At 45.2% G+C, this 12,598-nt stretch overlaps 1 protein-coding gene across 2 annotated transcripts in view; it reads left to right on the plus strand.

Annotated features, from left to right (window-relative positions):
* The first annotated feature begins 2,351 nt into the window (after positions 1-2,351).
* Positions 2,352-12,598, plus strand: part of MAGI3 (membrane associated guanylate kinase, WW and PDZ domain containing 3) — a 202,002-nt gene continuing 191,755 nt past the window's right edge. The window contains exon 1 of one of the 2 annotated variants that reach the window (XM_040998530.1): positions 2,352-2,755. In XM_040998530.1, coding sequence (XP_040854464.1) covers positions 2,440-2,755 — 316 coding nt within the window. In that variant the 5' untranslated portion in view covers positions 2,352-2,439. The remainder of the gene's footprint in view (positions 2,756-12,598) is intronic. The other variant, XM_040998529.1, reaches the window with a different exon arrangement.

The raw sequence follows: 12,598 nt of genomic DNA on the forward strand, positions 1-12,598 counted from the left end.
CTTCTCCTGCCTTCTTAGATCTAGGAGCTTGGAGCCCCAGGGTTCCACACCTCCCTTGTGGTTTCCCACACCTCTATGCATGTCATTTGTTTTCTGCCAGAACGCTGCCTGATGCATTGGTGGGAATGAAATCACAGCCACTGTCCCTGCTTGGTTCAGTCTATCTGAGATGTGCTGAGATTCTGGGTGAGTTATTCTCAGTCTAAATACTGGCTTTCTTCTGCCACTAAAAGGAGAGCAAAAGCAAAATCAAAGTGTCAGAGCACAGAGGACAAGAAATCAGAGAAGGCTACCTGGCATTGGCTCAGCTTGCTAGTCCTCCACCTCCAAGCGCTGGGATCCCATATAGGCGCTGGTTCATGTTGGGGCGACTCCACTTCTGATTCAGCTCCCTGCCTGTGGCCTGGGAAAGCAGTGGAGGGCAGTCTAAAGCCTTGGGACTCTGCACCTGCGTGGGAGACCCAGAAGAAGCTCCTGACACCTGGCTGTGGATCAGCTTGACTACAGCTGTTGTGGTCACTTGGGGAGTAAACCGGCAGATGGAAGATCTTTCTGTCTCCTCCCTGTAAATCTGCCTTTCCAATGAAAACGAAAAAATTCTTAAAAGAAATGGCAGTCGGGATGAGAAAGGATATAATTTTTTCAAAGACACGGAACGAAGGGTACTTCAAAGACAGGGAAGGCAAATGAAGCCAGGGAGGAAAGCTCAGGAGTTTCTCAACAACAACAACAACAACAACAACAAAAAAACCCAAATAAATAATAAAGTAAGTGTTGGAAAGACGTTGGGGTGTCCATTTGGCCAAGGTCACACAGCCAGTAAGCATGGTGGCTACGAGGTGAGTTACCAACGCACCTTCCACCAGCACGCACTCCACACATCTTGTCCCAGGCAGGAGGCGTTCGCCCTACAATGCAACCTCCGGGAGAGCAGGACCTCTGTTTTAGTCACCCCTTCAGGAGCCCAATTGCTCCGAGCCACAAATTCAGCATCAACTGCTGCTGGAACACTAAGCCGCACTCCTTTTCTGGCAGGCACCACGCAGCTCTCTCACGCGTATCTCACACAGTCTTCACCAACAACCCGGCCGGGTGCGTATAATCATCTCCACCTTTCAGCCAAGGCTGCAGCGGTTCAGAGAGATGGTCTCCTGTGCCTGCGCTCACGGCGCAGTTAAAGAGCAGGGCTTGTCTGCCACCTTCCACGCACAGGACTCCGGAGCCCTGCGGAGCTCCGGCGGCCGTTCAGGAACCATCTGTTGCACCAAGGGAACAGTGGACTCCAGGTCCAGCTGCAGCAGGCCACTCGGGGACTCGGGGTGCGCGGCCGACCAGTCTAACCACCTCGGCTCCTCGCCGCGCCCCGCGGCAGCTCCGCCCTCGGCCCCGCCTGGCTCGCCGGACACGCCCCCACCTCGGGGAGTTCGGGCACTCCTCGGATCCGAGTTTTCTCTGGCTCCCGTCGCCGCCCCGGACAGCCTCTCCCAGCCGGGCGACCCGCAGTCCGCTCCACTTCCCCGCCCCTCCCTTTGGGCCTCCAGCTCACTCTCCAAACTTTTTTTTTTTCCAACCCTCTCTTGAACTTCAGTCATTCTAGTACCCGCCTCCTCCACTCCCATCCGCCAATCACCCGCCCTCATTCTCGCCGAGGGCCCGCCCCTTGCCTGCCGGGGCCCAATCCCCGGCGCGAGAGCCGAGAGCCGGGCTCGTTCCCAAGCGCCGGCCTGTGACGGCAGCGCGCCGGGCGCCGCGCGGCGGGAGGGGGCGGGGCCGTGGCTGAGGGCCGGGCGGGGGGAAGGGAAGGGGGGAGAAGGAGGAGGAGGTTGCGGCGGGTTTGAAAGCGGCAGTTTCCTGGCAGCCTGGGCCAGGCGTCGGTCTCCGCGCTCCAGCTCCGCAGCGGCCACGATCGAGCCGGCGACGGGTCTACACGCGCCTCTGCGCGCCCCCGACGGATTATTATTATTATTATTTTTTTACGCCCGATCCGGCTCTTCCCGTCCCCCCCTTCCACCACCACCACCACCACCACCTCCCCTCGCCTCCCCGCCCCCCGGCCTCAGCCTTTCCCGCCGCTCGGGCGCGGAGCCCGGGGGCCAGCCGTCGGCAGTGACCCCGCCCGGAACCCCTTCTGGAACCGCCCGGGGACAAATTCCCTTTCCCTTTCTTCAGCCGAACCCGCGGTGGCTCTCGCGGAGCCCGGTCAGCTCCGGAGAGCGCAGCCGGGAGGGGCGTCTGAGGGGCGTCTTGGGGCTCGCACAGGGGCCGACCCCCGGCGGGCTGTGGTGGTGGGCGTTGGGGGGGCCCCCCGGCAGCGGCGAGGCCCCCCACCCCTGAGCCGGGTTACGGCGGGCCGCCCGGGGTGCCCCGGCTGAGAGGGGGGCGGGAGCGGCGCCCCGGCCGCCCGCGCGGGGTCTCCCCCATGGTGCAGCGGGGTTCGGGATGTCGAAGACGCTGAAGAAGAAGAAGCACTGGCTCAGCAAGGTGCAGGAGTGCTCGGTGTCCTGGGCCGGGCCCCCGGGCGACTTGAGCGCCGAGATCCGGGGCGGCGCGGAGCGCGGCGAGTTCCCCTACCTGGGGCGGCTCCGCGAGGAGCCCGGCGGGAGCACCTGCTACGTCGTGTCGGGCCAGGCGCCCAGCCCGGGGGATGTGCTGCTGGAGGTGAACGGGACGCCGGTCAGCGGGCTCACCAACCGGGACACCGTGGCTGTCATGCGCCACTTCCGCGAGCCCATCCGTCTCAAGACCGTGAAGCCAGGTACCGCGTTTCTGTGATGCTGGTGGTGGGGAGAGGGGTCCGGGCGGTCCGCGGTGGGCGTCCTGGGGCGTCGGCATCTGCCCCCTCCGATTTCTAGGATGTGCCTGACTCCCCCGGGAGAAGTGGTGATGGGGTGGGAAGGCGGTGCCGAGTCCCATTTTGCAGATTGGAAAACTGAGTTTCTGGATTTGGTGTGACTGCCCTGTCACACAAAACTGCGATCAGAGACGCTGGGTTTTTCCTTAATGTATGGCTCCGTCTCCCACCACAAGCAGAGTTTTTGACTGGAGGGAAGGCCAGCCGGTTCCTGTGTTGCTTTGTGGAGAAGGTCCTCAGGATTTGTAGCATTTTCTTGGGCACGGCCTTAAGCACCTTTTAAAAGGGAATACGGTTTTTACTATTGGTACGCTTGGTGTCAGGGTTCCCACCTGGTGTTGGCGGTGCGGTGCAGCTTAGCTGCTTCTGGCTTTCCTGCACACCAGCAGACGTCTCCCTCGGAACTGACAAACAGGCTAACTCCAAGGCCAGGTGGTTCAGGTGTCTGGGTGTGGAGGACGGTAGGATATGTGATATCTGCCTCCAGCGGGAGTTCTTGCAAGGAGCTGTTGAATAGAGGCTGGGTTTTGAAGGAAGAGCCAGGTACCCTAGCTGAGTAAAAGGATTTTGTAGAGCTTTGATTTTTCACGGAATTCTGTTGAAGTGGTAGGTGCAAAGAGGACCCGTTGCCCTGGTATATTTCATGCTAGTAAAATCTGCTGCAAAGCACATTACGTTTAAGGCATACTTGCCAGTTTCAAAGCATTGATCTTGCGTACAGTGAGAGCTGCTGGTGTGTAGTAGTCCTGATGGATTGTTGTCCACTGTAACGTCGATTCTTTTAGCACGGGTGGGATGTTGTTCTGTCTTCTGTGATGCTTGTAGGAGAGGGAATTAGGATTATAATATTGTTAGAAATCTTTTTTTTTTCTTTTTGTCTAAATGTGCTCTACTGAGTATATGGTACTGCTTAATTGTGATCTGGTCTAGCTATCATTCCATCTCTTCACTACAGAATGCTAGAAAATTCTGGAGAAAAATTTGTCTACCTCCTTTTTTTTTCTCAGCAGCTCACTTTGGAAACATCTCTGGTAGATTGTTGTGCTTAATGGGAACTGATGGTTTGTGGTGCAGTGTATACACAGGGTGTTTTCTATTCCATTATCATCATCATCATCGTTTTGTATTTATGGGTTTATGTGAATTTTTCTTTGTTGATTTTGGCCACCTCGTAGACGGACAGCCTTGCTGTGGCTAGGTGCCGTTTGGCTCCCGTCCCAGGAGGCACTGGGCAGTGAGAGCATCTGAGGCATCACTTTGTGTTTTGTTTTGATTAGTTGAGGCATAAATGAGAGTATAACTGTTATTTAAAGAAAAACTGCCTTACTGTGTTTAGATTGATGAAACGAATGCATTAGAAGTAATTGTGATGCTTTGGGAAAACTAGGGAAATAGCTCTTTAATGAACATCAGTCTGTCTACATATGATGCAGTTCCTCAGTCTGTATATCGAAGTTAAGAAGATAATTCAAGGTTTAGAGTGTGTTTCATAATACTCATAATACTCATCTCTGTGTTAAATAAACATCTTATGCCTCTGAATGTTGTTTTTATAGTAAGAAAACTTTGCCCTCATGGTATTTGAAGACACTGTCTTGTTTTAGGTATTTAGTCATGGTAAAGAGAATAGCATTGATTGCAATACAGTGTATAATAATTAGTATAAGGTCTAAATACTCTGTTTATTTACTTGTTTATGTACTTTATATTGATAATTCCTGGTGGACATTGTTATGTTCGTGCCACTTGAGATTAATATTATTGTTTCTAAGCAAATTGAGTATAGAAGTCTTCATGTCTTTAAAAAACACTAACCCTGCTATCTTAGTCTTGCGTTAGGTTTTATGTTAAATGACTTTATTGAATCGCTTTTTTAAAAAAGCAGTGTTTGTTATAAAATAGCCAAAGATTTTTGCACAGTAAACACAAGAGTTTTAAATATTGAAAGTTAAGAGCTTGAGATTATTTGTAGAATTTTGGATTTGGCTAAAACCAGGATAAATGTCATCTCCAGAGGAGGCAAGGAGCTTCTGCTGCTGTGGCTGATTTAGAAGAGGTTAAAACACAGTCAGGGGAAAAGAAGGTTGCCCTGCCAGCTTTCCCTTTTATCTGAACTTTGTGAAATGAATTTTTCAACTTAATGAGGTGCTGTAAAGTGTACTTAGCTTTCTTTGTCTTGTCTTGACTAGTGACTGCTAAGCTGTGTCCATAACACGTCATTTAGAAATTAGCAAGTATAAGAATAAAATAGAGGATGTAGGCATATCTCTCAGCTGTAACACTAGTGGGGACTGACTGAGTGCGGGGTACAGCTGAGCTGGCTTGTGGGCTGTGGCTGCCATACCACTCATTACTCCCTGCCTCCCTTCTCCTCTTCTACTGGGTGCTGAGGGAGACCAGCCACAGCCAGCACCATCCATCAAATGACTTCATGTGTTTCTCCGGCAGTGACTGACTACAGCTTTGATTTGGAGATTTATTTATTATTTATTTATTTATTTGGTAATCTCTAGTGGATAATGGAAAGTAGCTCTGGTCCCTGAAGCTTTTCTGAGACAATGAAGGAATTTTCTACTACAGCTTAGTATTAACATCGTATTTAGCTTTCGGTAGTTTTAACACTTCCTGGTTCTACCATTACTTAGCCCAACTAGTTATCTATTTGTTAATTATGACTCTGTTTATTTTTCTGCAGAAAGAAGTTGTCACTTGAATTTGAACTTTGTTATTTTCCTAGCAGTAAAGGAAGCTGAACTTTGGAACTCAGAGGAAATTGTTTTCGTGATAGTCATGCTATGATCAGAATTAACTTATTTGATTTCACTTCAGAATATGTTCTTAACATGTTCTAGTTTGATTAATGATACAGGTGGTTAATTTAGTTCTAAAATTCCCCTAACTTTGAGTGTACAGGATTTTATGGAATTTATAAAGTTACTTTTCCATGTACCTGTAACATGTATTTAAGCATGTAAATATGTGCATTTTTATTCTGGAGATGAAGTGTTAACACAGTCAGAGCCTGATGTCCTTGTGAACTGATTTTTAAGGAACTTACTGTCATCACCCTCTATAGCTAAAGGTGAAATCAGGGGAACAATGTTACAGTTTGTTTCAGAAAAACTAATTTGAAGCATCTTGTGTAATGTCAGTGAAATATAGGTAAAAAGCTTTGACTCTTGGGGATACTAATTTATAAGGGAATTTTGCCAAAATGTGCTGATTCCTGGAAATCACTTCCTCATGGTGAAGAAACATGACTAGGGGCTTTTAAATAAGGCATATTTATATTATGTAATTAATGGAAAAAAACTTAGTGTCTTTCTTCTCGGCCCTTGGATCCTTTTGCACTGTTTTGTTTGCTTTGGTAGAGGAGGTCCTGGCGGATTATTTGGGACTTCTGTGAGTTTTTCTTAGACGGTTGTAGTGTTTGAAGAAGACAATGGTAAAAGAAAGCAAGTGCCAACCTCCTAGGTTTACAATGGGAAAAATTCTTCAGTACCTTATATTAAGTAATAAAAACTAGAGATTGGGTGAAATAAGCCTTTTGGGGGGGGGAGGTATCACATTTTGATACATGTAAATTTGACAAAGCCCCCCCCCCTTTATATTTTGCTAGCAATTTCTTTTTGTTCTGTTGGTCATAACAAAAGGATTCAGGTTGCAGATTCTGTTCACTGATGCCTTCTTTTCACGCGAGTGATGAGTTTATACCAGAGTGGCAAACTCAGTGATGTAATGGCTCCTACTACGTCATTGTCATCTCTACCCATCATTTTGTGGGAGTACAGTATCCAAACATCTCAGTTACATTTAATTTTATTCATTCTTTTAGTATGTCATTTTTTGCTGGTTGCTTTGTTGGTTCTGCTCTTATTCTTAGATATCTTTATTTTTAATGGATTTATTTATTTTCATTGGAAAATCAGATCTACAGTCAGAAGGAGAGATTGAAGGAAAGATCTACTGTACAGTAGTTCACTTCTCAAATGGCCATAAGGCCAGAGCAGAGCTGACCCAGAGCCAGGAGCCTCTTCTGGGTCTCCCATGCAGGTGCAAGGTCCTAAGGCTATGGCCAATCCTCTGCTGCTCTCCCAGGCCACAAGCAGGGAGCTGGTTGGGAAGTGGAGCTGCTGGGACATTAACCGGTGCCCATATGGGATCTTGGCACATGCAAGGCAAGGACTTTAGCCATTAGGCTACCATGCCACGCCCGCTCCAAGATCTTACAATTTAGTCTATAAAAATTTTTTTGAGTGACTTTATGAATTATTATTTCCCCTGAGATCCTGAGAAGTACTGTGTAAAACCTTTTGTTATGAGACAAAGTTCATTAATATTTGGTGATCTCTATATTTGTTGTGATGTCAGTGTCTGACTTTCCCAGGATAATAGCTCATATAAAGTCCTTGTTCTGTGACCTTCAAGTGCTTTATAAGTTTTCTGGGCTCTTAACATCTAGGGAGTGTGTTGTAGGAGAGCTTCTGTTTTTGAACCACTGTATCTACCTGTTTTAAACCACACCAATTTCAAAGTCATTGTTTGATTCTTTGTGATTTAACAAAGGATAAATGTTTTGTTATTGAAAACTACAAAACTGTCACCTTTAGTTATGTTTTGCTTCTCTTCTGAGATTTTGAGGAGTAATTTCTTTGAAATACTACATTGTGTAGAGAATGCATGTCCTGAATTTTTAATCTGCTATCAAGGGCAGGAGTTCCAGTAGATGGGAGTCAGGGGTTGACAGACTTGTTTGTGGATCCATTCATTGCTCTTCTCCTTGAAGAGTAAATATTATCCAGCATGTTTTCCAAGGAGAGCTGCTTACTTTGATTTATAAAGCAAAACAACAAGCTCTGTTAGTGGTAAGCATTCATTCCCTGCACCAACTCTTAGTGCTGCACCCCCATGTGGAGTGCTGAGCTGGCTGGCAATGTAAAAAGGAGTCAGAAATGGTCTCTTATCACGAGTGTGACAATGTAGTGGGAGCTCAATGACTCATTGGTGAGGAATGCTTGTGGTAAGGATTTCACTTTTATCCCAATATTTAAACTCTTCAGGTAAGTTTTAGCGAGAATTGGGGTGAAAACTAGACTGCTTAATTGGATATGTACTGTGTTCTAAAAAATGATTGTGGGGTTGTATCTTGGAAAGGTTTTGGGATCCCAAGAATCTCTAATACACACACACACACACACACACACAGACACACACACACAGAAATAAAATATAAACTGTATTGTCTTTGGGAAAATTCCTTAAATTGCCCATAAAATACCATACTGTCTCATTTTTGGGATAGGTCTCACAGGCCACTTTTTCACTCATCTTGAAACTGGTTATATTTTGATTGAACACCAAATCAAGCAATTTGCTTGCAATAAAGAAATGTTTTATTCCCATAAAATATATCTTTGAATTCTTAGGAATTGCCCTCATCTTGGTGATCATACAGCATCTGTGAAAACGTGAAATGTATCTTTTTTTTTTTTAATGTCTTGAAATGGGCCTTGTCATCTGCCCTTATTTTGTGACTTGTGCTGTTGGGGAGGACATGGTGAAGAATTCTGACCTTGTTCTGGCTGTGAAAGATGGACAGGTTTTGCTTGAATGGAATTAGAACCTTTTGAGTAGTAGGTAAGAAGCAGAGGAGGAAAAAACACAGGGCAAGAAAATTCAGCACAGAAAAATCTGCTGTGTGGTTCCTCTGAACTGTGTGTGTTTGCATATAAAATTTTATTTTGATCCAAATGTACATTATAAAATAATTAGAAAATGAAAGTCATATTAATTATTTAAATGTGTAGGTAATTCCACTATGAACTGTGTCATTTTTTTTTAATTGGAACTTGAAACATGTTTTCTCATAGAAAAAAATCTTGGTAAGATGCTTAATACTGTTTCTGCCTTCAGCATTATTCAACTTTTGATGTAATACCGGATATGTGTTTATTTAAGCTATAACATTAGCTGTAATATAACCGTTAATAGTACTCTTTATGATAAACAGGTGTATTTGGGTTGCTTTGGAAATCCAGCCAGTTTTCTGGGAAAACACAATTTGCTATTGTAGTTAAAAAGGATCTCCAAAAAGCTTTGCACCTGAATCCTGCCTGCTTTTTGTGGTCACGGATGATTGATTTCCAGTGAAAAAAGTGATGTCCTAGTATCTCCATTCCCTCTTAGACCCCCACCTCCAACTCCAGCAGTTTTATCCTGACGCAGCCATTCAGATGCATGGCAACAGTTCCAAGGAGCAATTTCCCCCACTTTATCTGTCATTCCAGTATGGCCAGCGCAGCCTGGGCTGCCCTTTGAGGACGATAATTTGGCTTCTGACATTTCTAAATGTCTGAGAAAGGAGAGACTGTACGCATAGGTGTTCTATTAATGCATAATAAACATTGTCTTAGAGACTCAGTAAGCGATATAAAGGGCTAAACTTTTTTTTCTCCCATGACTTATTTGAGAAATATAGGATAGGAATGGGAAATAAATTTTGATTCAAACTTACTAACAGGATCTTTTGTTTAATGGCTTTCCTTATTATAAGGTTGTGCGTATACACAGTGATTGATATACTTGAAACTTCCTGGCATCTTTGCTGCTGTTATGTCTTTGTAGAGAATTTAAAGCATATTATTATTTTTCTTGCTTCAGAAATGTTTGTGAAAAGCTGTACTGTATCTTGTCCTGATTGGGAGTTACACAGGACAGTGAGTGGAATTTTACTATGCATGGTGACATTTTTTTTTAAAGATTTATTTTATTTTTGTTGGAAAGGCGGATATACAGAAAGGAGAGACAGAGAGGAAGATCCCCAGGCGGCCACAATGGCTGGAGCTGAGCCAATCCGAAGCCAAGAGCCTCTTCCGGGTCTCCCATGCGGTGCAGGGTCCCAAAGCTTTGGGCCATCCTTGACTGCCTTCCTGGGCCACAGGCAGGAAGCTGGATGGGAAACAGGGCTGCTGGGATTAGAACCAGTGCCCATATGGGAAACTCCGGGGCGTGCAAGGCGAGGACCTTAACCACTTGCGCCATTGCGCCAGGCCCCCACGATGACATTTAAAGGAAGTAGTTTTATGAAATAAAAGTATCCCAGAAGCAGAAAAATGGAAATATTTATTAATAAATACTTTGTTCTCTGGGATGAAATGTGTAGTATAATGGATTAAGCTTCTACCTATAATACCAGCAACCCCAATGAGCACCAGTTGAAATCCCAGCTACTTCACTTCTGATTCAGCTCCCTGCCAACGTGCCTGGGAGAGCAGCAGGAGGTGGCTCAAGCCCAGCATCCACATGCAGACCTGGGTGAAGCTCCTGGCTTCTGGCTTTGGCCTGGTGCAGGCCTGGGTTTTGCGACCATTTGGAGAATTAATGAGTGTGTGATTGCTCTTCCTCCCTGTGCACGATTGGCTTTTGAAAAATAAAATAAATCCTAAAAATAAATAAATAAATAAAATTTTCTGAATTTAATCAAATAGAGTTAAACTTGACTCTGTGTTTTCCTTCAATAGGATGACATAAAAATATCTACTTTAATGGATTAATCCTGGAGATGACATTACTCTTTGGATGTAGTTATTTAGTTTGCAATAAATGTTTTGTGATGTATAGCTTTGCTTTCATCAGGAAAAGGGAGGAAAGTCACATGAGGTCGCATTCTGGTTTCTCTCTGTGTTAGAATTGTGTAGCAGGCAGAAGAGGTTAATTTAGGCCAAGAATTTATTTACTTAAATGCATGAAAACTCCAGGCATAGTTCAGTAACAGTGAAATTAATGTTCTCAAGTGATGCTCATCTGAACTACTACTTGGCTTGCTTTGCTTCCAGTTGGCACATTCCTCAGAAAAGAGCAGGGAGGTAATGGAATGCTCCGGTTGCAGAGGATCCACAAAGCTCTTCTCATCCTTGTGTGTGTATCTGAATCCAAAGACATATATCATGCAAGGCTTGTACAAGGTCCTGTGCCTGTGTCTTGGACCACTTACTGTGTTTAAAGATTTATTTTTATTATTTTTTCATTGGAAAGGCGGATATACAGAGAGGAGAGACAGAGAGGAAGATCTTCCGTCCGATGATTCACTCCGCAAGTGAGCGCAACGGGCCGATACTATGCCGATCCGAAGCCAGGAGCCTCTTGCGGGTCTCCCACTTGGGTGCAGGTTCCCAAAGCTTTGGGCCGTCCTCGACTGCTTTCCCAGGCCACAGGCAGGGAGCTGGAAGGGAAGCGGGGCTGCCGGGATTAGAACCAGCGCCCATATGGGATCCCGGGCGTGCAAGGTGAGGACCTTTAACCACTTGCGCCACCGCGCCGGGCCCCCACTTACTGTGAAAAGAGGGCAATGGGGTGGCATGCTTGGGCAAGCCTGGATGATATATCCATTCTTACAAGGGGTGTGGCTAGCATATGTTGTTATTAACTGCAGCAGGACTGTGTAGGACTAATGAAGGAGGCCATCCTTTGAAGGATGGGATGCTATGGAGGTAACAGTACCAGAAATGATCTCCTTTCTTTTGCAAAATCTCCTGCTTTGAAGCCAACAGTGGTACATAGTTGATATACAAATTGCCATTTATTAAAAAAAATATATATATTGACTGCAGACCAAAACTGAGACATAGATTTTACACAAATACTATATTTGATGTTTCTAATTTAAAAGGTGTTTTTTGTTTGAAAGCAATTTCTTAAACTGAGGTATTGGTACTTTATATAATTTGAAAGTGCTTACTTTTCCTTATTAAAAATATTAAGATTCTCTAAATCAGTGATTCTTATTCTTAGAATACTTTAAAGGATCATTTAGTTATTTTTTACATTGAGAAAATGACTACTGGTCTAGTTAAAATAATGAAGCTTTTCACACTTATTTTACACTTTGAATTACTGCACACGGTGTTTTGCTTTTAAAACAATGACCTGTTTTTAAGATTTAGTTTTTAAATTTTTATTGGAAAATCTGATTTGCAGAGAGGAGGAAAGAGAGAGAGGAAGATCTTCCATCCATTGATTCATTCTCCAAATGGCCCTATTGACCCGAGCTGTACCGATCCGAAGCCAGGAGCCTGGAGCCTCTTCCAGGTCTCCCATGTGGGTGCAGGATCCCAAGGCCTTGGGCTGTCCCAGGCTTTCCCAAGGCACAAGGAACTGGATGGGAAACAGGGCCGCCAGGATTAGAACTGGCACCCATATGGGATCCCGGTGTGTGCAAGGCGAGGACTTTAGCCTTTAGGCTAATGCGCTTGACCGAACAATGGCCTTTTAAAAGATGAGTTGTCTCAAAAAAAAAAAAAAAGATGAATTGTCTTAATAGTGTCATGAATATATTATTAAAATTTTGTTAAATTTATTTATTGGAAAGTCAGATATACAGAGAGGAAGATGTTCTGTCAGCTGATAGTGGCTGCAACAGCTGGAGCTGAGTTGATCTGATGCCAGGAGCCAGGATCCTCCTCCGGGTCTCCCATGTAGGCCTTGGACTGTCCCCTACTGTTTTCCCAGGCCACAAGCAAGAAGCTGAATGGGTTGTGGAACTGCCGGGACACGAACCAGTGTCTGTATGGGATCCTGGTGCATGCAATGCGAGGACTTTAGTCACTAGGCTACTGTACCAGGCCTATCAATGTATTATTTATGAGGACTTCCTAGTAACACCTTTTAACATTTTTTTTTTAAAGAGTTATTTAATTTGAAAGAGTTAAAGAGAAAGAGGAAGATCTGCCTGCTAGATCGCTTCCCATA

This window comes from Ochotona curzoniae, unplaced genomic scaffold (assembly GCF_017591425.1).
Source record: "Ochotona curzoniae isolate NIBS_2020 unplaced genomic scaffold, NIBS_Ocur_1.0 scaffold_1037, whole genome shotgun sequence".
Taxonomy (NCBI): Eukaryota; Metazoa; Chordata; class Mammalia; order Lagomorpha; family Ochotonidae; genus Ochotona; species Ochotona curzoniae.